At 34.0% G+C, this 27064-nt stretch overlaps 1 protein-coding gene across 5 annotated transcripts in view; it reads right to left on the bottom strand.

The window, feature by feature from the left end:
• The window catches only part of PAPOLA (poly(A) polymerase alpha), a 56638-nt gene that overhangs the window by 8904 nt on the left and 20670 nt on the right, over nucleotides 1-27064 (bottom strand). For 4 of the 5 annotated variants that reach the window (XM_059914961.1, XM_059914963.1, XM_059914964.1 and 1 more), the window contains exons 5-17: nucleotides 25703-25812; nucleotides 25193-25246; nucleotides 21450-21561; nucleotides 20653-20742; nucleotides 20424-20562; nucleotides 18845-18917; nucleotides 17399-17519; nucleotides 16359-16443; nucleotides 11716-11769; nucleotides 11055-11174; nucleotides 9663-9772; nucleotides 6454-6575; nucleotides 1638-1780 (exon numbers count right to left, since the gene is read on the bottom strand). In XM_059914961.1, coding sequence (XP_059770944.1) covers nucleotides 1638-1780; nucleotides 6454-6575; nucleotides 9663-9772; nucleotides 11055-11174; nucleotides 11716-11769; nucleotides 16359-16443; nucleotides 17399-17519; nucleotides 18845-18917; nucleotides 20424-20562; nucleotides 20653-20742; nucleotides 21450-21561; nucleotides 25193-25246; nucleotides 25703-25812 — 1333 coding nt within the window. Of the gene's footprint in view, nucleotides 1-1637; nucleotides 1781-6453; nucleotides 6576-9662; nucleotides 9773-11054; nucleotides 11175-11715; nucleotides 11770-16358; nucleotides 16444-17398; nucleotides 17520-18844; nucleotides 18918-20423; nucleotides 20563-20652; nucleotides 20743-21449; nucleotides 21562-25192; nucleotides 25247-25702; nucleotides 25813-25877; nucleotides 25947-27064 lie in introns of all 5 variants that reach the window. The other variant, XM_059914965.1, reaches the window with a different exon arrangement.

The following is a 27064-nucleotide window of genomic DNA, read 5'->3' as shown; positions in this document are numbered from 1 at the left end:
ATCAAAAGCTGTAAAGAAGAAAATGGTCTGAGAATTAGAAATAAGTTTCTGCATACAAAACGTAAAGGTTCATGAAACCCTAAAAGCCCATCCAGTGGCCCAGATAAACAACAAAGGATCTCAAAACCCAAGCCCTCCTTCAATGTTCTGGATCCCACTCACTCCTGCCATCTCAGGAAACTCAAATCACCCCTCCTTCACTGTCCTATCTATTCAACTTTTCTGTCGCAAATAAATCCTATACATTAGCGTTTAAATAATCTCATTTTTATTATCTCCTGAAAGAAAACAGCGAAAAGTCCTCTGTGGTTATTCAGTCTCCTTCAACTACAGCTTATTCAACTCCAACTGTTGAATGATGATGCCATGAAAAGGTGGGCAAAACTAGAGGGAGGACTTAGATTTTTGGTGCATACATGACATTCACAAAGCTCCACAGAGCTTTGGAGCTCACTGGTATATGGAAGTAAATGAGGTCATGAGAGTGGGTGATACCACACCCCCAAGAATACAAAGAAGGCATAAAGGACTGACGAGAGAGCCCTGAAAGGCACAAACATCTAACGATTAAACAGAAAAGATGAACTGGTCAGAGAACAACCACAGATTCAGGAGAAAACCTGAAATAGCAAAGCAGCTGGTACATAATAAATACTCAGTATTTGTTGAGCAAATACACATCTATTTTACATTCATGTGCACAAATTCAAAAGTACAGAAAGGCTTTTATACAACTCCCAAAATTCTTATTAAAATTTTTGCTTCTTCACTCAAAAAAAGATGATGAAACCATTAAAAATAAAAATCTGGAAGTTAATGCTGTACAAATGAAGAATTGTTTTAAAACTACAAGATTTAGGGGCCACGTTGATGCCTAAAGTCTTCAGGTTATGTATGACTGGTCTAAAAACACATCACACATTCAAAGCCCAAGAGAAGAAAACTAAATCCATCATCTACTGCACCTCGGCACGTTCTATTTCATACGAATCCAAAGATTCATCCCAACCTTCATCTTTGCCATTGGTTACACTTTAACAATCTAATTTTTAAAACTGCTTTTTTCAAAACATTAAAATATAACATGCATTCATAAAAGTGTTCATGGTTTAAGTATCAACCCATTGAACAAAGGGATGGGCATAATCCTCACAATTTAAAATAATAGCAGTACCCCCAGAATCTATAATAAACAGCTCCCTTTGAAAATACAGTAGTATATCCATTAAAAAATAAATCTGCAATGATAACACTATAAAGATTTATGGAAGTTAAAGATAAACATGGCTTTTTGTGTTTTAATTTTTGCCAACATAGCCATGTTTTTCTTTCTAAAAAAAGATGTTTAGCTGCTTTAAATGTTCCTAAAAAGACACTTAATTCTTCAAAAGAAATTTCCCCTAAAACCAGCCCACATAAATCTCACCTTCTTTAGAAGATCCCTACTATTTTTCATAGATATTTTTCCCCTGCTACACAGGTAATAAGCATCTCCAGGACAGAAAGGTGATCTTGTCCCTCTTGTCTGGTTCTCCTTAGCACACCCTACAGATCACCACAGGCAGTAGGTATTTGAGCATAGTGAACTGGAGGGGTTACTGACACAGCCACTCGGCTTCCGTCCCCTTGCTCCTTACCCCTGAGAGCTGCCGGAACTGTGCAGCGGGCTGGTCTTCGCAGCACCGGTCGGCGAAGGCACAGACATGCTGTTATCACTGTCCATAGACAGGTCGAGGCTGCTGTCATTCAGAGGGGTCAACCGGACACCTTCTGTTGAATGCTGCAAGTAATAACATGTTTAATCAAATATACCTTTATTTTATCTAGACCTTTTAAACATAAACATCTTTTACCTAACTGATAAATGATTTCTACTAAAAAGCACAAATCAATATGTTTATGATAATCAGAAGTGTCATGCTGACTATAAGAGGTAAAGAGTTGGGACACACATACTTCCTGCCTTCTAAGGATGCTCAACTTAACTACAGTTCTTCAGCGGGAGAAAAAGCGAGAAAAAAATGCTATAATAAACCTACACACTGAATGTAAGATACACTGCAAATTAAAAAGCACTTTAATATGAAAACACATGTATCTTAAATCAGAGGACTATTAATACATACACACACTCACATATATATTAGAAAAAAAGTCAATGGTAAAACACGATAGTAACAATGGTATCTCTGGCCAGTCGGATTAGAAGTAATTTTTTGTTTATAGATTTCAAATTGTTTTACAATGAAGATAAAAATGTATAATTTCTAAAAAAAATTATCATGTAGGTACGATTTAGTGCCACTCCTAGCTATTTGTATGAGTCTCTCAAAAGCAAGCGATTTCCAGTGCTGTATCTGCAACTTAGGATTTTAACATGGTACATTTAATAGTGTTAACTATCCTGTTAGAATAAAAGCAAAAATAATTTTCTGAAAACTAAACTTAATGACCACATATAAATCCTAATGTTGGTCCTGCTTCTTAAAAACCAAAGCACTCAAAAACAGCTATACAGTGCAGGAAAAACCAAAAGCTAAAAAACTATAAATGGTGCTGTGGGATAAAAGTTGATTTCTAAATTGACCAAAGTTTCCGTTTTTGCAATCAATGCTATTATAACATCAAATTGATTTCTTCAGCGTTTTTTTTTCAGAACACTTTTAGTTTCAAGTGTTTGCTTACCTACAAAACATTTTAATGGAAATAATTTGCATTATTAATAAAATCCCATACCCCGTATGTGTGTGTGTGTGTGTGCGTGCATGTGTACACCCACACTCCAATTCCCCAAATGACAAGATAATCTAAATCTCTGAGTTAGCACTACAGAGGCACCACCTGTGTACATAAATCAATATTAATCAAATGGGGAAGATGAGATTTGGGAGAAGGGAGAGGAGAGAAAGGAATGCCTTTTGCCTACGAAGTCAGCTGTAAAACCAGTTTTCTTAATATTGTAAAATAAGCATCTTTCCTATGCAAAAATGCTACCAATCTCACTCTCCACCAGACAAAAATTTGTTCAGTAAGTAAATTATACTCCATTTCACACAGTTACCTGCCTGACCAGGTGATCAAAACATAACCTGTGAAGTAACAGGCCACTGTTGGGGATGATCAGTGAACATGAAGGTTTTAACTGGTTGGTCTGAACACATAACCATCAAGCTGCTTTGCTTTGCCTCTGTGTCTATATCAAGTTTGGCACAAGAGACTTCAATGCCACAAAATCATATTCTATCAAAACTTTCTAATAAAAAACAAATAAAGACAGAACATACTACAGAGAAATAAACACACATTCTTTGCATGCAGACTTAGGTCCAATTCACATCTCAGAGTACATGACCCTGGGCAAGTGTTTGAATCACACTGTTTCTTCTATAACAGAGACAATACCTACAGGTTGCTGTATCATTAAATATAGAATACACATCTTCTATACTGGTACAGTGCTTTGCAAATAGCAGTTAATAAAAGGAAACTATTAATAAGAGTGCAAAGAAAAGATCCATGGATCTAGATTCCTAGACACTTGTTTTCTTGTAAAAACAAGAAAGTGCTACTTTACTAGGGGAAACTTGGAAATAATCTAAATGACAGCAAATAGAGGACAGATGTAATCATACTGTAGCCATACAAAGAAATACTAAGCAGCCATTTAGTATCTGTAATATAATATAACTTGGATAAATGGTCACAATATCGAAAGCACCCAAAAAAGCAGGTCACAAAATGGTAGGTATCATTAAAAACCTCTTAAAAATACACATCTGTGGTTACATCTATGCACTGAAAAGTCTGTATAGAAATAAACTAAAATGTTAAGAGTAGCAATTACTGGGTAGTGAGATTATAGTTAAACTCTATTTGATACACAGAATTTTCAGACTAATCAATAATTTCTGATCACTAATGATACTTTTTATAATCTAGAAGATTATATCTAGATAGATACTACCTTAAGTAATAGAATAAAAATTAAATTTACTTGAACTATACACTAGTTGTTCCAAATATCAATACTGCCATGTAAACAGGAGTTTTAAAAGGTAATCTGAATCAAAGGTTCAGGAAAACCTAATTACTTCATTTATAAATATTTCTATTTCACTAAAATGGCTAAGTTAAAGAACATAATCTAATTATGCACATTCACTTCTAAAAACACATAAAATGTTTACGTATTTTTGTATGTAGTAAATATATATGTAAATACAGTTGTTTAAACCCATTAATAATGCAACACCAAGGGACAATCAGAAGACAAATATTTGACCTGACATTTTATTTTAAAAATAAAATTACTGGGACTTCCCTGGTGGCGCAGTGGTTAAGAATCCACCTGCCAATGCGGGAGACACGGGTTCAAGCCCTGGTCCGGGAAGATCCCACATGCCGTGAAGCAACTAAGCCCGTGCGCCACAACTACTGAGCCTGCGTTCTAGAGTCTGTGAGTCACAACTTCTGAGCCCACGTGCCACAACTACTGAAGCCCACGAGCCTAGAGCCCATGCTCCACAACAAAGAGAAGCCACCACAATAAGAAGCCTGCGCACTGCAATGAAAAGTAGCCCCTGCTTGCTGCAACTAGAGAAAGCCCGTGCGCAGCAACGAAGACCCAGCACTGCCAATAAATAAATAAATAAATAGATAGATTTATTTATTTATTTAAAAAATAAAATAAAAAATAAAAACTTAAAAAAAATAAATAAAATTACTTAACAAAAGTTTATGTTAAGTTTATGACAAAAAATAGATTGCTCAATAAAAGTGTCACATTTTTGTCATTTTCTAGATTATGTGATAACTCATGAAACCATTAGGTTGAGAAGAGAATAACAAGTTAATCTGTATAAAGGCTTTAATGTAATATGTTACTTTAAAAAATGAAATATGCTTTTAAAAATTGGATTTTACACATTAAAAACAAGTACCTCTACCCCCATGTTATGAATAATGATGATGGTGATAATAACAAAAACAAATCTGAGCATTTAGTTTGTGCCAGGCACCCGTCTAAACTACCTCTTACTGGCACTGGCTCATTTTATCCTCACAAAATACATAACGAGGTAGGTAAAATTAGAGTTGTGATTTTAAGGCAAATCAAGAACATGATATTTGTAATACAACTTGCCCAAGTCTCACAGCTAGGATGCAATGGAACCTGAACCTGAACCAGGTAGTCTACTGCAAAATCCTTGCCCTTGATTTAGCTACTTTTGAATCATAATATATTCTATGTTTTAAGAAACAAAACATTATGAAGTTGTATTAACTTCATTCCTATCTTTCCAATCCCAGCCCCAGATAATGAACCATCATCACAGAATGCAGCAGTTCTCATGCTCTCATGCATACTTGTATTTCATATTCTATCTTAAAAAATATATTGTAAACTTTATATAAAAGTATCAAATGATATATATTTATCTGTACTTTTTAACCCAATACATTCATATATGTATCTCTAACTCATGTATTTTCACTGCTCTAAGTATTCCATTTTAAGAATAAGCCACTTTTTCGGGTTCAAGCCCTGGTCCGGGAAGATCCCACATGCCACGGAGCGACTAAGCCCATGTGCCACAACTACCGAGCCTGCGCTCTAGAGCCCGTGAGCCACAACTCCTGAAGCCCGGGCACCTAGAGCCCGTGCTCTGCAACAAGAGAAGCCACAGCAATGAGAAGCCCGTGCACCGCAACAAAGAGTAGCCCCTGCTCACCACAACTAGAGAAAGCCCGCGCAGAGCAACAAAGACCCAATGCAGCCAAAAATAAATAAATAAAATAAATAATTTTTTTAAAGTTATAAAAAATAAAGAATAAGCCACTTTTGAAACCACTTAAAGTAAAAATATAATGGTTATTTCTGTACTAAAATTTCAATAAAGTTTCAAATTTACAAGTCCAAATAAGAAAATCATGGCTAATAAGTTATACAACAGGAAGCATCAACACCAGAACAACATACTTCAGGTTACCACTGTCAGTGATCTTATATCCAATAACTTTTAATTTTTAAATAATATACGTGTATAATCCTTATGAAAATAAAATGATTTTCATTTAAAAAGTCACACAACTTACTTGATCCACATATTACCTAATTTAACTTTCTTTACCTTTAAAAGGAAAGGAAATTACATACTGATGTGGGCTATTAAATGGATACCAATAAGAAATATTGAAAAGAGAATATAAATAGATATAAAATAAGGATATGAAGCATCGCCACTAATCTGAAGTCTGAAGGAAGTGTGTGCAAGAAACCTGATTAGAAGCAAGGTTTCACATAATGGAATTTCTCCATGTAATAGGTTTTCAAAATGCTGTGATCTATTTCAAATATGACTTATTAACTCAGCCTAAATTCTGAAATATTGATAGGTTGGATACATAAAACATTATGTTAGTAATGCTTTTTTAAGTACTTTCTAAATTTACCTTTTTCTTTTTCTGAAGCACATGATTAGGCAGTAGTTGATGGAGTTGCTTTCTTCTTACATGCATTGCAGCAATTTTCATGTCCACCTCAAACATCTTGCTGTTTATTGCTTGCCTATAAACTATACAATTAGGAAATTGTTACAAGAAATAGAAACATTTTCATAAAGGCAGTTAAACTCACCCAGGAGAAGCTATTCTAAAATAGGGATCCGTTTTCCATCAGTATTGCCTATCTATAAAATTATCAGGTCAAAACCTATCTCACAAGTGCCTTTTACCACACGGTGTACATAACGAATAAAAACACATAGTATATTAATTCTTCCAGTGTAAAAGCTCTTAAAGTAATAAAAGAGTTAACTCCTTAAGAAATGACAGAACTGGAGAAAAGGGGTTTCTTAATTCATACTTATTTATGCTACCAGTATAATTTAAAATTCTAGCCCAGGTATCTAACAACCACAGCAAAACAACAAAGTGGAAAATTTCATTCACTCAGTCATACAACTATTTGCTGGGCACCCATACTGTATATCACATGTTCTAGACATGGGGGATATAGTGGGAACTATATATAACCAAGAACTTCAGAGTCCACATTCTAGTGGTGAAACACAACAGAAAAAAAGGTAAAATCTATTTCATACCAGATCGGGGATAAGAGCTATGGAGAAAAACTTGAGTAGGGAAGATGACAGGAAGCTCAGCCTGGAAACTGAGATTACGTTTGAGTGAAGACTCAAGTTTGAGTGAAGACTCAAATGGACGTGAGTAAATAAACTGCGAGTACCTGGTGGAATCTACTCTAGGAAGAGCAAACATCAAGGACAAAAGGCCCTGAGCATGCCTGGGATGTTTGAGGAGTAACAAAAAGGCCATGGGGAGAAGGGAAGGTAGAGGATCCATAATCCCTTATCTGCAACTGTAAAATCCCAAAAGCTCCCCAAAATAGAAGTTTTTCCTAAGACAGGCACCAAACCTCAACTGGCAACAAACCCTGATTTGAACTATTTGTAGCTATTTAATCTCTCTACCTATACCTTATAGAAATATCTTACAGAAATGTTACTGCCTTTGACTACCAAATGTCACTCCAGACCCCACTGGGAATATTATTTACTAACTTTGTTACCTTACTGGCCTCAAGACATATGGATAAAGGATTCCGAACTTATTAGTTTTATATATGTCTACATATTTCTTATTATCAATATAAGAAATGAGGTCAGAGACATAATAAGAAGACTAGATCACATAAAGGCTTGCAAACCACGGTAAAGATCTGGACTGATTCAGGGTGAGATGGGTAGCCATTATAGGTTTTAAGCAGGTGAGACATGATTTGGCTTAATGTCGTTTTGGATGCTGACTAAGAACAGCTGAAGGCAGAACAAGAAAACTACAGAAATGGCAGTAATCCAAAAGACCAGTGATAAGTGGCTTGGACTACGGGTAATAGCAGTATAAACAGCAATTAGTAGCAGAAATCTCAACATACTCTGAAAGTAGGGACAGGAGGATTTTTTAATAGATTAATACCAAGTATGGGGATTCAAGGAAGATTGCAAGATTTCTAGCTTGAGCAACTACAAGGACACAGCTGCCACTGCCTGAGATCAAAAAGATTTGAAGAGAAGCTAGAGGAGACTGGGAGTAAGAATTTTGAGTTTTCAACATGTTAAATATGTTTTATTAGAAAATCCCACAAAGTATTCCATTAAAATGTTTCAAGATACAGGACAACTAAATATTTCCTTCCCAAAATACCTGAAAGTTGCTTTAAAATCTTGATGGTTCATTAGTACAATCTTTGATAAGCAGTTCAATTAGGTATAATGTCCAAAACAAATTTTCTAGTCCAAGTATCTCTACATGATTTGTTAGTTCATAAATAGTTTAAGTTGACATGAGAATTTTTACTTTGGAAAAAACCACTACTCTGGTGTTCAGCAAGTGGAGTTTCCACACTCCAAATCACATCCTAAAACATCTGTTTAAGTGCTTTTGTTGTCCTAATGATTAAAGGCTACTACTTGATAGGGACACTAAATATCCTTCAACGTGGACAGTTCTCCCCAATGCACTGTACCACGTCCTCCTTACATTCCTAAAGATGAAAAACCTACTTTATCAATTATTTGAATAAGAACTCAACTCAATTTTACATAAAAACAAAGTATTTTTAAGCTGAATTTTCTAGGAAACTTCATGTCACCAATGGCAATGCTGCTGATGGTCTCTGAATCACAACAGGTAACCCCTGTATCACAGGAATGCAGATACCACACTGCTAGTGATTCTACATAGAGCTGCAATTACCTACTTAGGTATGTCTTCTAGTCACTGTACCTAAGCATTTACATACTGAAATGCATATTCTTTTCCTTTTATTTCTCCTTTATATTTAGTGTATGATACTGACATTTTAAAAAAAATGTACCGATTTTTGTCTCTCCTTCTCCAAGGAGGTAAAAAACTTTTACTGTTACATCTGAACGTCCTTAGGTGAAGAATCCTTATTGTGGACAGGTGAGAAAGACACACACTAAAATTTTTTTAAATGGAAAGGAGAGATGTATGAAAGAAAAAAGAATTAGTCCCTAAAGAAGATGCACATTCATCATTGTCGCTAAGTACACTCACCATTCCCTTGAAACTCTGCGTATCTACGTAGAGTCTTAGCTTCTGTCAACTATATCCACCATCTGGTCTTTAGTTAAACCATACTACCTTGTATCTCAGGGTACAGGTCAATCCAAAATGAAGCTCTCATCATTGTATTTCCCACCCATGAATTAACATTTGAGTCTATAAATGACATAGAGGAAAAATTTCCTCATGTCACCAAAAGTTTAGCTTCATAAATTTCTAAAGTTCAAGATTATTAAGGCAATCAGACACAGATTCAGTCTTTTAAGACAATCAAATATTCAGGTGGTTTCTAATTTCATAAGTAATCGTGGGCAAATTAAATTTAAAGTGGTTCAACCATTTAACTTTAGGTCTACCATAAGAGAAAAAAAATCATTTATATATTAGACATGACTGAAACTAATAACTAATCCAAAAATATTAAGGTTATTTTGATGATCATTGTAAAATATTCCCAAGTAATTTTAACAGTTATTGCAAATTCCACTATGGTACACATGAAGACAAATTCAAATATGCAAGTACATGTTTTGATTATCTAAGTTGAGATATACCTGTATCTGTGAAAGACTGAATATCGTAGGTGAGATCAACACTGAGATTTTCAGAGTTTTCTGTTTTTTTAAACACTAACCCAATCACCCACATCGTGCGAAATTCTTCCCTGTAAAATAAGAAGCATATTACTATAGTTTATCAGGATTTCATGAAAACAGTTATCAATGTGGTTGACAACCTGAGATACATGGAAATACTCAGAATACAAATATATAAGCAAACTAGGTAAAGTTCTAAACCAAATTGCATCAAAACTCAAATTCCTCCTCCATACCTGTCCTCTATATTCCTATTGCTATATAAAAAACCGGAGTCCTAGGACAAATATACTCTTCATTATCTATGTACTGACAGCCAATGTTCTTAATGATAATCCTAAGTACCAAAGGCACTGCAAACAAAGAAAAATTATGTTGATACTTATGAATGACGTGTTTTAGAAAACTTTGAAAGAAAAATAGTGTAGATATAAAAATTTAACTAGACCTTAATATACATTCCTTAAACTTTTAAACTCAAATGAAAAGGCCACATGAACAGAAATATGACCGCAGCATAATAATAATGGGTGATTCAGCTGCTTTTCAACATTTAATGATATACCTACTGAATGGATCAGTCTTTAAATAATTAAGATCGCAGCAACAAAAAAATTTATAAAAAGCTCAAATGCCAACTCTTTTACATGAATGCAAAAGGAAATAATCTGTAGAATTAGAGTAACAGCTATTCTATTACAGCACAATCTTATATGATCCATTCACTAATATTTTTCAATCTTTAATGCTACTGCATTTTTTGAAAAAGCTCACTATTAAAACTCCCCTCACCCTCTAAATACAACAAAGTGGTTACAGGCAAAGTAGAATTTCATATAGGTAATAACACAGCAACAATCAAACCAGAAATTGACCTACAAAAAGATCCTTAAAAGAATAAGGCAAGGCAGCTTTTAATAACATATCTTCTCAATGTTCCAGAACCTATCACAAATAAAATTTTTGCAAGGTCATATCAAAGCATGTTTTCTTTTTCAGAAAATTAAGATAAAAAGCAAAGATTTGATACAGCATCCTGAAAACCACTCTACAAAAAAGGGGAGGTGTGTTAAGAAATGCTGAAGTGCAGACCTACAGAATCTGAACTCAAATTAGTTAATAGGCACCTCATCATTACAACTTATTTCAGGGGTGATTTTTTGCAAAAAAACAGTGTTCCTCTTCAGTGTTTCTGATCAGGAAACCCTAAACCATAAATTTCAAATTGGTCTGACCCATATGTAATCAACAGAATAGTAACTTGAGTTATTAAAAATTGCCTATAAAACTTCCATGAGCAAAAGTTGAAAAGGGGATGGGGAAACTGGATTAAATTAGAGGACTGCTTACTTGTCAGGATTTTCTTTGGGTGCTGGAAATGACTGGGGATTCACATGAGCCAGTGTAATAAATTCATTCTTCTCCAAACTTCCAACCAGGATTCGGATTTTTGATTCCACCAAGCCCACCCTGAACAAATGTCACTCATTATTAATGAAAATTCTGGTTAATTTTAAAAATAAAATAAAATGCACAAAATCAAGTATGTTTGTGTAAAGCTGTAATATGAAGATCATAAAACACACATATGAGGGCAGTTCAACTGTCTAAACTCCCATAGATAAAACTAAAGCCTTATGTTCTACCCCAAAAATGAAGTGAAAACTGCAGGAAGAAGAGAATCAAGCCACATTTCAAACCAGGAAGGTTACAAAAGACAGCCCCCACAAATATTTAAAGAAAAAAAATCAGTAAACTAAAACAAAGCACTTTAAATATACAGTTAAGAAATAATACATGATCTCTATCAGGCAAATAAAAAAAATTGTACATATGGATCTCCAAATTCCTATACTTCCATTACAAGTAGTAAAGCTCCATTTATGAACAAAACCAAACTTGATGTTTTAAGGACTTCCACCTCCTACTGTGTTCTGTGGCTATCTGATTCATTTTGAAGTTTTGTTTTTGTTGTTGTTTTTTGTTTTGTAAAATCTAATCTTATACTCACCATTCTAGGCGTTGTTTTTCAGTTGGTGCACTTGCTAGAAGTACAATATAATGCCTTTGAAGATAAAGACAACATGCTATTTATTTCATTTAAGTGCTTTGTGCTGGATATTAACACCATAATGTAATAAGCTTTTTGACAGTTACAGATCAATTTAGCAAGAGAGAAATGCAATCTCAGTTTGCACATAAAATCATAAATGCTAAATTCCACAAGTTTCTAACTACTGGCAAGTTTAATTCTTCTGAAAAAGATAGTTATTTTATGAATAATTACCCAAAAAGCAGCTTAATTCAAAAACGATGACTAAATATCAACTGATAATTTGGTTCAATGATTCTGGTGGAGTGCTTTTTCTATGAAGAGCTACCTCACTAAAATATAACCTATTAAAGCAAAATTGCTTTGATGGAAATAAAGCACCAAGGCTTTAGCCACAAAAACAGGACCACTAAATATACATACATCAGTAACTTCAAAAATAGTATCAATTAAAAAAAAAATAGTATCAAGTACATCATGCTTTTTAATTCAAAGGTAGCAAAAATTAAACTGAATACTTAAGTTAGGCCTCATGATTTTTTTCAAGCAACAGTATGAATTTCTATAACAAAGATGCAGACATCATTAATGTGAGAGCAACGAAGAGATGTGATTTCTATACGGAATCCAATTCCATTCAAATTAGAGCAAAAGCAAGTTTTCATTTCAGAAAAACACCATCATGACCGACTATCTATTTTAAATCTTTTTAAAACAAACTATTTACAACTAAAGAATAATTTCGTAAGACTAAAAAAAGTCCAATCCAACATACTTTTCTACAAAATCCATTTTAGAGGTGACAGAAATCAAACTTCTCACCAGAAACTTTACCTCAAAAAGCAAACTGATAGTAGGTGGAAAAGTCAGAATTATGACTAAGAATTTTAAATTAACTTCAAGTATTTATAAACTTAAGATAACAGAGGTAATATACATAAATATGAAAACACGTAGACAGAAAAGTAAATGTGCAGTCCAAATCCATACAGACCAATACTTCGTTTCCTTTACATTTAATTTGTTCAGCAATTATTTAGAGCAAACCAAATATACAGAACAAACACAGCCCAAATAAATAAAAGTTAATAAAAGCACTAAAAGCTCATGCATTTTACATATACAGAAAACCATCCTGGGGCCCTAAACTCTCTTATAAATCAAACAAAATCCTAATAAGCTCAGTAACCTGATTTCCAATTCCCTGGGAGTTTGAAAATGGACAACAGATTTTAAAAGAGGGGGGGCCGGAGAGGGGATGGAGAAAAAACTCTGACTAAAGTATAACAACTTATAACAGGATAAGACAAAGTATAAAAAGCAGGCATGCACACAAAAACTCAAAACAGCAAAGCTGTCTGGGTTCACCTAATATAAGGACAAAACTCAAGTCTCTAAACCACGCTTTTACCACACTACTGAAATGGATACTCTTAATGACCACCTGAGTCTTGAACAAAAACTTAAATGATTATATAATGTTCTCTATTTATGCAAAATATAAAATCCATTTGAACATAATCTTGTTGGTAATTCAAAGTTTAAAGTTTTAAAGCTTAGAGAGTTCAACTTTGGTTCTTACTGAAATCCAGTGGAAAGGGGGGGTCTACTCTGCACATCATTTATGATAAAGGCGCCTGTTTAAATAAAGCTCAAAGTTTTAAACAGCTTAGCAAGTATGTATGCGAAGTCAAATGTCCTTCACTCAGCCAAATTTAAGCAAATGTGAAATGAGAGAGACAAAATACAGTAATCATGTTTAATAGGAATAACCTGTCATTAATTCTTAAGTTACCTATCAGAGCACAGAGACCAAGCAGAAATAGGTCTAAATTTAGACTATTTTGTTGCTGCTCCAAAAAACACCATCCCCTACTTTACAGTGCCACTATCATGCTTCAGGTACTCAAATGCCTTCATGAAACACTGAAGCCAATGCAATAATGATTAACTTTACCCCAAATTTAAAGATTATCAGTTTCCAATAAAAAAAATTTAACTATAAAAATGTACCACAGTTGAATTAAAACCTCTTTAAAAGCTTCCAAAAACACTTTAGTTGCTATTATTACCTCACAACTATTTACTCCAAAAAAGTATTTTGTAAGTAGGTTTCCTGGCCATTTCATCACATTAATATTTTTCCCTGGGTAGGTAACAGCTCAGATATGTGCACCGAAAATCTAATTATCTCTTAGACAAAAATCCTTGCAATTCCATCTTCAAGTAACTCAGGTCCAAGAATTACAGTTCACTATTTTTAAAGTCTTTAAAACATTATGAGGCTAAATTATTCTATACATACATACTCCTTGAAATTATAAATTATTAATCCTATTCCTGAGAACATTTGGCTTTTTTCCCTAATACCTTTGCTTCCTCGTTTCTTAAGGAAATGGAACATCTGAAATAAGTATTCGCATTTCCTATGTCAATAGTGATTTATTTTACTGCTGGTTACTTATGTGAGCTTGAATATATTAAAGGTAAAACATGAAAAATATTTTCTTAGAACTATAAAATTTCACCAGGCAGTGTTCTCCCTTTTTCACAAGAACACTGATATCTTCTGAAACATGGTCTGCTTTCTAAGACAACTGAAATTTCCTTCATGGTTTCTTCCCTTCCAAGAAAGGCAGGCAGGTATACTATATGACTTAAAATTTTTCACATAACAAACACAATACTTTCAGGATATACTTGAAATAAGCTTAACCAACTTTGACTCAAGGCAAAACTAAGGATTTCAGTTCAGTTGTACAGCTAATCTTTGGGGTAAAAGAAAAATTCAAATCTGGGAATACCTCAGAGTCTAATGATAGCAATTACTAATTCTTTAACAGGAAAAATTTTTGAAAAAAGTTAAAAACATAAGTAGAATTTGGTATAGGTAAAATTAGCTCACTGTTGTCATGTTTTCAAATCTTTTTTCGCAGGAGTCACAGCCGAAATTTAAATTTTCCTGATATAATTTCCTCTATTTGTTGCTACATCCTCATATCTAATTATGTTTAAAGTTGTTCTTAATAACCTAAAATAATTTGATTGTTTCAAGAGAATTCAGTAAAGACAGTAATCTATAAATCTTTTAATCAGTCAACTGAAGACCTTATATGTACTATTTGGCATAGACTGAAGGACAGCCTAAAAGTTTTAAAAGAAAGATTTAAGCAACCTTTAAAAAAAAAAAAAAAAAAAAACCTGCAAAGTTCTAGTAATACAAATTTATTCAAATAGATGACATTATCAAGGTTTCTTCAATTTCAACACTAATCTTTCTTAAAGTGAAAGAAACCACTTAAGTGGGTACTTAGAAGAACTTCATTCTACCCACCTCTTACTCCTACAAGAAAGTGAGACAGGAAAAATTATCTAGCTTCATCTTGGATTCTCAGGGATTTAGAGATGCTGGCACTTTTCTACGAGACCAATTTCTTTATTCTCCTTACAAGTAATCATGTACTCTTTCATGATGTAGTTTTTAAAGCATCAGAATATATATTTATTAGTTTAAATGTTCAAAGGTACTTCCTCAACAGTGGTTAAAATAAAAAACAATGGAAAATTATCTGCCAAATGGAAAAGCACAACTTATGGGGAATAAGTAATAAACAAGAACATTCAATGTTATGCTATTTAAATTTTTACTGACAATGCAGTGCTCCCAGAACACAACAATTAAGCTGGCTCCATTATTGCTTTTTCATGCAAAAGATACAGAAACAAAACACAGAGACATCATGAAGGTCATCATTCTTGTTTTTAATTGGGGAAATAGCATAGAGCAATCTTGCTTAGATTATTACAAAACACAATCCAACACAAGATCAAATGGTCAGGAAAATTTCAAGCATTAAAGAAAAAAAATTTTTTTAAGTGGGACTTTGGCAAGTTTTCAGCTCAGGGCAAATAAAAGTGCAAGTCCATTTTTTTAAAAGTAAGATTTATTATAACTTACAGTTTTCATCAAAACCAACACAATCAGGCTATTAACCTGTACTACGGTATTAAACCATTATATTAAAACCATTAGTAAAAAATATTACACCCACTGAGATTCCATGAAAATTATCTGTAGAAATATTTGAAGGGGTTTTATTAACATTAGGGGGAAATGGTAGGCCAATCATGTGCTATTAACTACTGAAAACATTTTACTGACTACATACACTGACATTTTATTAGCTTTGCCTATGTTATAGAGAATCTTAATGATAAATAAGTTTCCAGAACTGGCTGAAAATAGTTACTTAATAGAGACTATTAACTACAGATTTTAACAGTTCACTCCTTTGCCAAGGTATACAGATTTAGAGTTTTGGTGATGACTAACAAGCCTTCAGAACTGATGTTGCTACAAGTGCAGAAATTCGGTTACATTAGGCAGCAAAACTGTATGGACTACACTTTACCTTGATAAAGAAATAATAAGGGGTTTACTAAAAACAGTACGCCCTTTGTGACAGGAAGAAAACTTGTATAGAAGATGTTTAAAGGAAAATTCAAGACTACATTAGTCTAGCAAAAAGAGATGTCACGTATGCTACCATTAAACCATTACTTAAGAGAGCAACATGTCCGACATGCCTTAAAATACATACTTGTACTTTTGAAAGAAGTTTGGAGCTTCAAAAAGTTTGGACCACTCTGCCTTACTCAGCAAAATTTCATCTGTGATAGCAAGACCTAAATTAAAAACATATTAAAATGTTTGCATGCTTCAGTCTAAGAATCTAGAATTTTAAAGATCTTAAATATACCACATGCATTCACTATAATCCTAAAATCATAATTTTAACATAGCAAGTTTAGTCTATGACTCTAGAGCATACAGATTCTTACATACACTCTTTTCAAAAAAGCTGGAGGGTTCCTTTCAGATCCAGGTTTCTGGCAAATTGCCATTACTCTAAAATGCCATGCTCATAGAATGACTCTCTCCTAAAACTGAAGCACTGAAGTTACCCGAGAAAGAAAAATTTCCCATAAGCTTTGCTTCCTGCCTTTTTAAAAACAAGTTTCCCATAAAAGGATAGCGACATCTTCCCATGAAGAGCCCCTTTAGACTACAGAAAAGAACTTTACACTTCTGAGTTTGACGCTGGCAGTCATACAGCTGATTCTATTTCCTTGACTTGTGTCAAATTAAACAATCCAGTTCTAGCTACTTCCCTTAAAGACCATTTAGCAATAGCTACTCCTTCAAATTAGCAGTACTACTGGGATTCAGAAGCTTAGAGGTTATTCCAAAACAGTGGGCAGTTTGGCAAACTCCTGCTCAAAGCTCTTTCCAAGTATACTGCCTGCTAAAAGCCTCTCATGTCACCCAGTAGAGAGAAACTATGATATCATTTAAAATTTCACATGGCAATAGTATGGAACTAAACCATAAAGGCCCAGCTAAAGATACAATTTTAAATTTTGGTTAATCTTCCAATATACAATCAAAACTAAATTGCTTAAAAGAAATTAAACTGAGTTTTTCAAGTTAATTCTCAAATATAATCTGTAATCAATAAATAAACACCAAAATCCACTTCGGTGAATGCTTTCTCCAATTTAATTGAATACCCGACTACGGGGTGTACAATGGTATGTAAATCCTTCGTGTATAAAGGAGAGCATAAGGATGAACACTTACCTTGTTTAAACTCCTCAACCATGACCATCCGTGTTGAAACGGACACATTGTACGTGGAGTTCTGTTGTGGGTATGCTGGTGTAATTATAGGCATAAGATGGTACCTATCACTGGGGTTTACCTACATACAACAACAGCCAATCAGTTTCTTCAAGTACATATGCAACAGATACTTGGACTTTTTACCCCTTGTTAAACTGAACCAATGATTAAATTTTATTTCATTTCATAGCTGGAGTTGAGAAAGAAAAACCATGTAAAGAGACACTGTTTTAAAGGAATTCTTTACAGAATCTGCGATTTGGTCTAATGTTTTGTTTCAATCATTTGGGCATGACTGTTTTGGCGATCTTACTAGAAATGGTGTGCCTGTCAAGCAGAAAAAGGTTCTAGTTGGGCATCTACTGATGTTTAGTTTTTCTTTTTTCTACAACAAAAATAGGGATGTACACACAATTACACTTTTGAGAAATGTCATAGTATGGTCTATGTAAAATGAATTTTAAACTTAGTTTTTAATATACCCTTAATTTATCAGGAGTAGAAGCTTATTAACACATGGTAAAACTACTTTATCCATGTTGGTATCATTTTAAGAGATAATGAAATGATTTAATAACTATTAATTTTAATCTGTATACTAATGATAAAAGTGGCATATTTCCACAGAGGAAATTGTAAATTCACATTCCTCCAAAATTAAATGTCTTGAGGTTCGGAAAACTTAAAAATTCACAGCTTGATGTCATTAACAAAGCTTAAAACTGACAATATTTTTGATGTTGTAATAAAATAGCAAATTAATGTAGAAAAACAGAATTTTATAAACCTAGAAAGCCTTATTCAAACCTAAATTTCTTTTATCAATTAATAAAGTGCATGTTAAACATTTAAACTGAGTAAGCAGTAAAGGTCGTAACTTCCAAAGAAGCAGAATGGAAGCTCCTCTTCAGCCCAACCATGCTTTTGTAATCTGAATTATCCAAACCAATTTTTACAATTACATCATAGTAATTAAAGTGATATTGCTCAGAAGTTATCTGCCACGGTTAAACATTAAGCAACAGTTTTCCTACAATAACCCAATTTTAACAGAATATTTAGATCAAACAAAAAAAAATACAGGGATTTTTAGTATCCTTTTATTTTTTCTTTTAAGCACAAATGCCCACACAACTTTGACTTACAAGGTAGTTCTATATAGAATAAATTAAAATGTTAGTGTTCTTGATATTATAAACTATGTACAATTAAATGTAGTTTACAGGGTACATAATTATGCTTCTCACATCAGAGGAAAATTATAGTTGAGATTAAAAAGAAAGTGTAATACGAACATGTCCACTCATACGTAACAGGATGGGAAGTCTCCCTGAAGTTTATGCAGATGATTTTTACTTGTTATTGCACAGTGTGAATTTGTAGGGGAAAAAATAATACACTAACCCTTGGGTCCCATACAGGCAAATTAAGATTGCATTCTTCAGGCTGTTTCAATAGGACTGGATTTGGCCATTCCCTGTTTAAAAAGATTGTAGCACTTGATAAGACTATTGGATATTACCATCTACACGTATTTTGTTAAACATACAGCATTTGTGAATGTGATCCTTCTTCATTCATTTTGCACTCTTGGTATATATAATCTTTTATTCCTTTATTCCTTTCTGTCGACGTTAGACTACTTGAATTACATTTCCTCTATGAAAGTAACTTAAACCATTTGATAGCTTTCTCAGACTGAAGTCATATATCTTCTCTGCCTCGCAGAGAAGAACTGATATATCACGCTATTCAAATTTAAAAGTACTATTCCGAGACATCTGATGTGTTCACCTCAAACTTGAACAGGATAAAATCTCCCTTGAAAAGACAAAGATCCTGTCTTTAATTCATTATAGGCAAATGAGTATGAATAATTATAAAAATTGATTAGGAAAATTTTTCTCTATCTCATGACAAAGGTTATTAACGTGAATATGTGTAATGATGTGAACACACTGTTTTCAAGATATGTTTTGTGAGTTAGCTACTTCAGTCCTTTATAGAAGAGATTAAAAACTGGAAAACATTTGCCATCTTTAGTATCAAGGTTAGCTTCTTAAAAATATTATTTGCCATGTATGTGTAGCATTAAGAGAAATTCTGACATTTTTCTCATCAAACCTGGTTATATATAACTAAGTGCTATCAGATCCATAATTACAGAATGTGTATTGAAAAGTGTGGCACAGTTCTAAATTATAAATTGTCTCCAAGAACTCTAATTTTTATAAAATAACTAAAACTCTTTTTTCAGAGGGAGGAGGTACAGAGGTTGGCACACATAGGGAAGACAAATCTTTCAGATCAAGCTGATTAAAAACCAAGAACTCTAACCTTTTGGGCCAAAGCAACTAATGTGAAATAGCAATCTTTTATCTTACTTAAAAGAAATAATGGTTGACAAATGTGACCAGGCTGAAATGAAGGAGAGCATTAAAAAAAAAATCTCTCCTGGGTTAATGACTAATCTCAAAGGGATGCTCAATTGCTTTTCAAGCACTTACAGTTATCCTTAAAAGCTTTATATACATTTACATCCGTAACATTCTACCAAAGATAAATGGGCAGCTAAAAGCAAAAAACAACCACAGGAAACTAATGGCCTATAGATCTAGAAGAATTCAAAGAGTAAATTAAAAGAGGTGGTATATATAAGTTTTATCCGAAGTAACTGATATCCACACCTATCAACTCATTGGATTTTAGCAGACATTATAGCTAAAATTCAGTTTATTTAGAGAGTAAGTTTACGCATGGAAGTACAAACAGCACCTGCCTTGCTATCCTGGGAAAGCTAGGGAAAAAGGAATGGAATTTAGGTTTGCCATTTTATACACAACATGATCTCCCCAAGGCTACCTATACTGCTACATCATGAACTAAAATTCGAATCTGAGACCAGCTGCAGAAATGCCATAGAAATAAGACTAAACTTCAGTGTCTACAATCAATTTTATTTTAATATAATCTAAACACATACCATTTAGAAAATACCAAGAAAAATTTATGTACAAGAGTTGATGCTATTGCATTTGGATAAAGCTGGCAAGTTCTTGCTACTAGCATAGCCCAGGAAACACCACCGAGGAAACCTAATATATTGGAATAGATGTTGTGGCCTGTTGATAAGGGAAAAGCAAAAAGAAAAGTTAGTGTTGAACAAAAGCTTAAACATTTTTAATAAGCTAGCCAACAAATTCTGAACTCACGTTTGGCCCACAGTTTGATAGCTCTCAGGGTTAACCTGAAGTTGTCAATGTTTGGTACTAGATGTAAAATTTCATCGGTCACCCTGCAACCTGATTAATAGGAGTAAAAAAAAAAAACAAAACAAAAAAAACAGAACATTAAATCATCAAAAGTTTAATGATAATATTTCTTTTAAATTTTGAGACTAACATCAAATTAAATAAAAATTTACTTTGTAAAATCAGTAATGTTAATAAACAGGCAAATAAAAAATATAAAACTTTTATCTCCTATCACAAACACTACCCTAAAACCAAATAATCTGAACTGTAATCTGCTTTATTTCAAACTTTCAACCCATAATTAAAATGTCTTCCAGTTCAGAGATAGTGAATAGGGCTTGATCCATTTAAGTTTCCAAGAACTGTTCTTCAAGAGCATATTAACAAAACAATGCTAAAATAAGTGCTCTAATGTAACCCTTTTAAAAGCACAATAGTTGAAAATGTTACAAAGGTTATCAGGATCAAAATTAATAAGAGTTACAAGGTGAAACCTGAACCACTAGCAATAGAGTACAAACATCAGACAGTATTTAAACATCCCAGGAAGAAATAATAATGCAAGATGCCAATGCTGTAACAAATTACTAAACGCTCCACTGCAGTCTAACTATTAAGTAAAAAGTTCATTTTATTTGACTCACTATGGATAAACAATACGGCCATTAAAAGCTTCATTATGAAGCTTGAGTTAAAAACTATTTCAAATTTGACCAAAACTGCTACTATGCAAAAGGAAGTAAGTTTTTACATACCGTTAAGACTTCTTATGCATCTTATATCTAAATTTTTAAGCAGACTGTCATCTCTTAAGTCCAAGTCTTCTGGAATAGTCTGCAGTGCTAATCTTGCAAACAAAATATCAATCTAAAACAAAAACAAAACAAAACATTCCATGTCTGCCTATTTTTAAGGCATTTCTTTAAAAAAGAAAGCACTTAATACTCCTTAAAACCAGGATCTTCTCATCAACTGTTAACATGACAACCCCTCCAAAAGTTCAAACAAAATTCTTACCACAGGTATTTTAACCAGATGTTAAAACATGGTAATACTAAACAGAACTTGTATAAATAGCTACTTGTCATTTTAATCATACTAAGTTTAATTTACTAAGTTTGCTAAATGCAGATATACTGGATTACTTAAAACTGTTTAGTTCTCCACCTATATGAACTGTGAATTAATTATATCCTAAAAGGTGCCCAAATATAAGGCCAATATGGTTATATGTAGCCCAAATACACCTGTCAGTAAAAAGGGAACTTCTTATATTTAAGAACTTATGTATCTATAATATTCCAGTCTCTTTCTCCAACTTAGCTTTGACTAAATAAAAACAAAACAAAAACTGGTTAATTTTGAAGACTCATAGAATGCAACTGACAAAATTGTTTTCTTCCTTTTTTTCAAGGAAAGGTTGGGGGCAAAAGAAATTTGGCACAGATTTGGTAATTATTCCTCAGGGTATGATTTCATGGTTCCAAACTTTGAATGCTGCTAGAGAAACAAGCCTTTTATAAGATCACTTTAAAGATCAGTATTTTATATTTGCAAATGAAGCAACGGACAAAGGATTAATAAAATATAAATAAAATATACAAGCAGCTCATGCAGCTCAATACCAAAAAAACTGTACAGCTACATGTAAAACAATGAAATTAGAACACTCCCTAACACCATACACAAAAATAAACTCAAAGTGGATTAAAGACCTAAATGTAAGGCCAGAAACTATCAAACTCTTAGAGGAAAACATAGGCAGAACACTCTATGACATAAATCACAGCAAGATCCTTTTTGACCCACCTCCTAGAGAAATGGAAATAAAAACGAAAATAAACAAATGGGACCTAATGAGACATAAAAGCTTTTGCACAGCAAAGGAAACCATAAATAAGACGAAAAGACAACCCTCAGAATGGGAGAAAATATTTGCAAATGAAGCAACTGACAAAGGATTAATCTCCAGAATATACAAGCAGCTCATGCAGCTCAATATCAAAAAAACAAACAACCCAATCCAAAAATGGGCAGAAGACCTAAACAGACATTTCTCCAAAGAAGATATACAGATCACTAATCATTAGAGAAATGCAAATCAAAACTACATTGAGGTATCACCTCACACCGGTCAGAATGGCCATCAACAAAAAATCTACAAACAATAAATACTGGAGAGGGTGTGGAGGAAAGGGAACACTCTTGCACTGTTGGTGGGAATGTAAATTGATACAGCCACTATGGAGAACAGTATGGAGGTTCCTTCAAAAACTAAAAATAGAACTACCATACGACCCAGCAATCCCACTACTGGGCATATACCCTGAGAAAACCATACTTCAAAAAGAGTCATGTACCACAATGTTCACTGCAGCACTATTTACAATAGCCAGGACATGGAAGCAACCTAAGTGTCCATCAACGGATGAATGGATAAAGAAGATATGGCACATATGTACAATGGAATATTACTCAGCCATAAAAAGAAATGAAATTGAGTTATCTGTAGCAAGGTGGATGGACCTAGAGTCTGTCATACAGAGTGAAGTAAGTCAGAAAAAGAAAAACACCATATGCTAACACATATATATGGAAAAAAACAAAAAGGTTCTGAAGAACCTAGGGGCAGGACAGGAACAAAGACACAGACGTAGAGAATGGACTTGAGGACACCTGGAGAGAGAAGGGTAAGCTGAGACGAAGTGAAAGAGTGGCATGGACATATATACACTACCAAATGTAAAACAGGTATCTAGTGGGAAGGAGCCGCATAGCACAGGGAGATCAGCTGGGTGCTTTGTGACCACCTAGAGGGGTGGGGTAGGGAGGGTGAGAGGGAGACACAAGAGGGAGGAGATACCGGGATATATGTATATGTATAGCTGATTCACTGTGTTATACAGCAGAAACTAACACACCATTGTAAAGCAATTATACTCCAATAAAGATGTTAAAAAAAAAATCAGTATTTTAAGAGCTTGCTGTGAAAAATCATTTAAACATGCACCTACGAGATAGGAAAAAACTGTACATTTACACAAATAAGTACCTGTGGTATAGCCTAAATTTTCCAATGATACACATTCCAAAATCCAGTATCTCCCCTAATTTAGACAGAAATAAAGACTATATGCTCACAGAAAAAAAAAAAAAAGTAACTCAAAAAGCAACTCAGTAATAACAAGCACATTAAATATTTCTAGTAACCATTTGACTTTTATCTCCATCTTGAAAAGTTTACACAATTGAGTTGGTTCTCCACCCCAAAAAATCTCCCCTTTGTTGGTAATGTTCTTTTTGGGAAAACAAGGCATCACCTACATTATGGTTGTTTTATATGTATTTACACACTGAGTAAATCAAAGCTGCCTGAACTTGATAATAATCCTTTACTGAATCTAACATCTTATGTCTACTTATTAAGATTAGTCATATTTCATAGAAGATAGAGTTGGGCACCTTATGCAGCAATTATAGAAACCACTTTTTTTTACAGAACAATGAAGTATTATTCTTCCATTTCTGAAATTTTATAACCGCCATTATTACTATGAGTGACTTTCCAGTACCAGTATGTATGGCAGAAGTAACATAAATAACTAAAGTTGCTTCAGGGTCAGCTTTGTTGCAACTACTTTCATTACACACATTGAAAACATCAAAGAGAACTGCACATCATCTCAAGAATCTGAGCTCAGAGCTTCCCTGGTGGCACAGTGGTTAAGAATCCGCCTGCCAAAAAAAAAAAAAAAAAAGAATCCGCCTGCCAATGCAGGGGACACGGGTTCAAGCCCTCGTCCGGGAAGATCCCACACGCTGTGGAGCAACTAAGCCCATGCGCCACAACTACTGAGCTCGCGTGCTGCAACTACTGAGCCCGTATGCCACAACTACTGAAGCCTGCATGCCTGGAGCCCGTGCTCCGCAACAAGAGAAGCCACCGCACCGCAACGAAGAGTAGCCCCTGCTCGCCGCAACGAGAGAAAGCCCGCGCGCAGCAACAAAGACCCAATGCAGCCAAAAATAAAAACAAATAAATAAATAAATAAATTTATTAAAAAAAAGAATCTGAGCTCATATATCCTTCCCTATCAGAAAATATTTCAGCATACATGACATCAGGTCACAATTTTCTCTCAACTCTTAAATATTTAATTTAAATGAAGCCAAAGTTCTACTTGCAAAAATATAGTTATATTACCTTAATGAGACTAAAAGCATATAAAATCTGCATATGGAAAAACTATCAATTAAACTGTTCTGTAGCAGCCATTTCACAGTCAGTACATTTCTGTCTATATTTTAACTCCTGGTTTCACTAGGCTCTTTTTTAAAAGAGACTACAAAGAGTAGGCTGTCACTTCCATTTCAAAAGAAACTTAATTCGTATTAATATCATACCAACTCACCAATTATAAACCTTTGAAATAAATCAAGTTTTTAACCTACACCTATCAAAATAACACACAGTAAGAACTGTTTATTTGAACCTTACCTCTATCCCATCAAAACACAGTTTGATAACTGGTACAAATGCCTCTTCAACAGCCTGTGGGAAAATTTAAAAATCAGTGTCTCTGAAAGTATACATTAGGGCTACACTAGCTTTAGTGCTCTTAAATGAATGCGGTACTGACATTGTTTAAACATAATTTACCACAATGCCTGACAGAGACTAGGTTCTCAGTAAACAGCTTTAAGACTCGAGAATCCTAAGTCGCACAAGCCTAGGTTCAAATTCTTGATCTCTGCCACTCGGATATGTGATGGTGGCCAAGTTGCTTAATATTTATTTTGTTTGCCTCATTTCCTACTCTGTACATGAGATTACAGATTTATGATTTTACACTACTGTAAAGAATAAAACGCAAGCATACACATTAAGCTTAAAAGGGTCTGGCAAATTGCAAGAGTTCAATAAATTAATGGCTATACCATAAAACTCACTCAATTGACTAAACTGATTTTTATAACTCCTCCCCTTTCACTCTGAACATTTACGCACTCTTAAATCTTTTACTTCTTCCTGTAATTTCAACTTATCATAGAACGAGGTGAAAAAGTCACTTCGATCAACATGTCTTGGTGCAACACACAACGCATCAATATCGGCACCTAAAAAAAAAATTAAGCCCATCAACCACTGGTTACTATTACAAGAAAATTATTTTGCATCTTACCATGGCAGTATTTGATGTTGAAAACCTGTTAACGTTACACTGATGAGCCTCTAAAAATGCACCCCTCTCCTTAAAAAAAAAATTACCAGTCAGTATAAGAAAAACATGACCCTAATTGATGGGAAATATTTTTTCCTGCAGCATTTTCTATTTGTAGTGGCCCAGGTGAACTGGGAGTCAAAGAAAGGTGACTCAGATAGGAACTCTTATGGTAAGAGAGGCAATTATGCAAGAATACACCCAACATCTTGGTGTCGTTAGTCATAGCCATGTTCATTAGTGAAACAAAAAAATACAGTTATCATCTATACATTGTGACTGGTGTTTCCAGGCTCCTACCTGCACCTAAATGGGACCTATGCACTTCAAGAAGGACCAATGGCAAGGATCCAGAGGCAGACCATGGTAAGAACAGTTGTTATTAATTTAGTGCTTGATAGGAGGCCAGCACTGAGTACATAGGGAGAGCACAAAAAAGATGATTAAAATCAATAACTGGGATCATAAAAGGAAGAGATCAATACGGAATCTGGTCAACATAATCATTTTCCTAAAAGACTCAATACCTGAGGCACTAACTCTGAAGGCTACTTATCTGGCATATTCATGAAGGGGGAGAAGGGCATACAGTTCACAGGACACATCAAAAGCAAATGTACTACTTCCGGCACAGAGTAGTGGGAGATGTGGAGAAGGAATAATGCCACAACAGAGAGAACCCGAGACTGGCAGATACTTTTAACAGAGGCTAGTGGCTAATGGTTGAAGAGTACAGCCTCGGACTGCCAGAGTTAGAATCCTAGCTCTGCCAGGAGACGGCTGGGAGCAACTATTCAAGCTGTATTGCGTTTTCAAGTCTCAGACTCCTATTTGTTACATAAGAATAAATAAGATTATGAAGACCAAAAGCTTACTAACTATGCTCAGTAAAAAAGAAAGAGTTCGATAATGTTCTCTGCCATGATAACATTCTTATTGTATATTTATTTACACAGGGGAAAAAAAACTACAAATGTAACTAAGAAAGTATTATTAGTGATTGTTACTGTGTTGCAGATACACATTTTTTTTGGTTTGTTTTTTCCTTAACTATTTCACGACTATAATACAGATTTTTTTCAAGCTTTAATTCATTTTTCTTCTGATTTCCAGAAGAAGATATCATTATTTTAATATCATTTTCTTCT

The sequence above is a fragment of the Balaenoptera ricei genome, chromosome 2, assembly GCF_028023285.1.
Source record: "Balaenoptera ricei isolate mBalRic1 chromosome 2, mBalRic1.hap2, whole genome shotgun sequence".
Taxonomy (NCBI): domain Eukaryota; kingdom Metazoa; phylum Chordata; class Mammalia; order Artiodactyla; family Balaenopteridae; genus Balaenoptera; species Balaenoptera ricei.
Note: the sequence above shows the minus strand (reverse complement) of the source record. Positions and strands in the feature narration are given on the sequence as shown.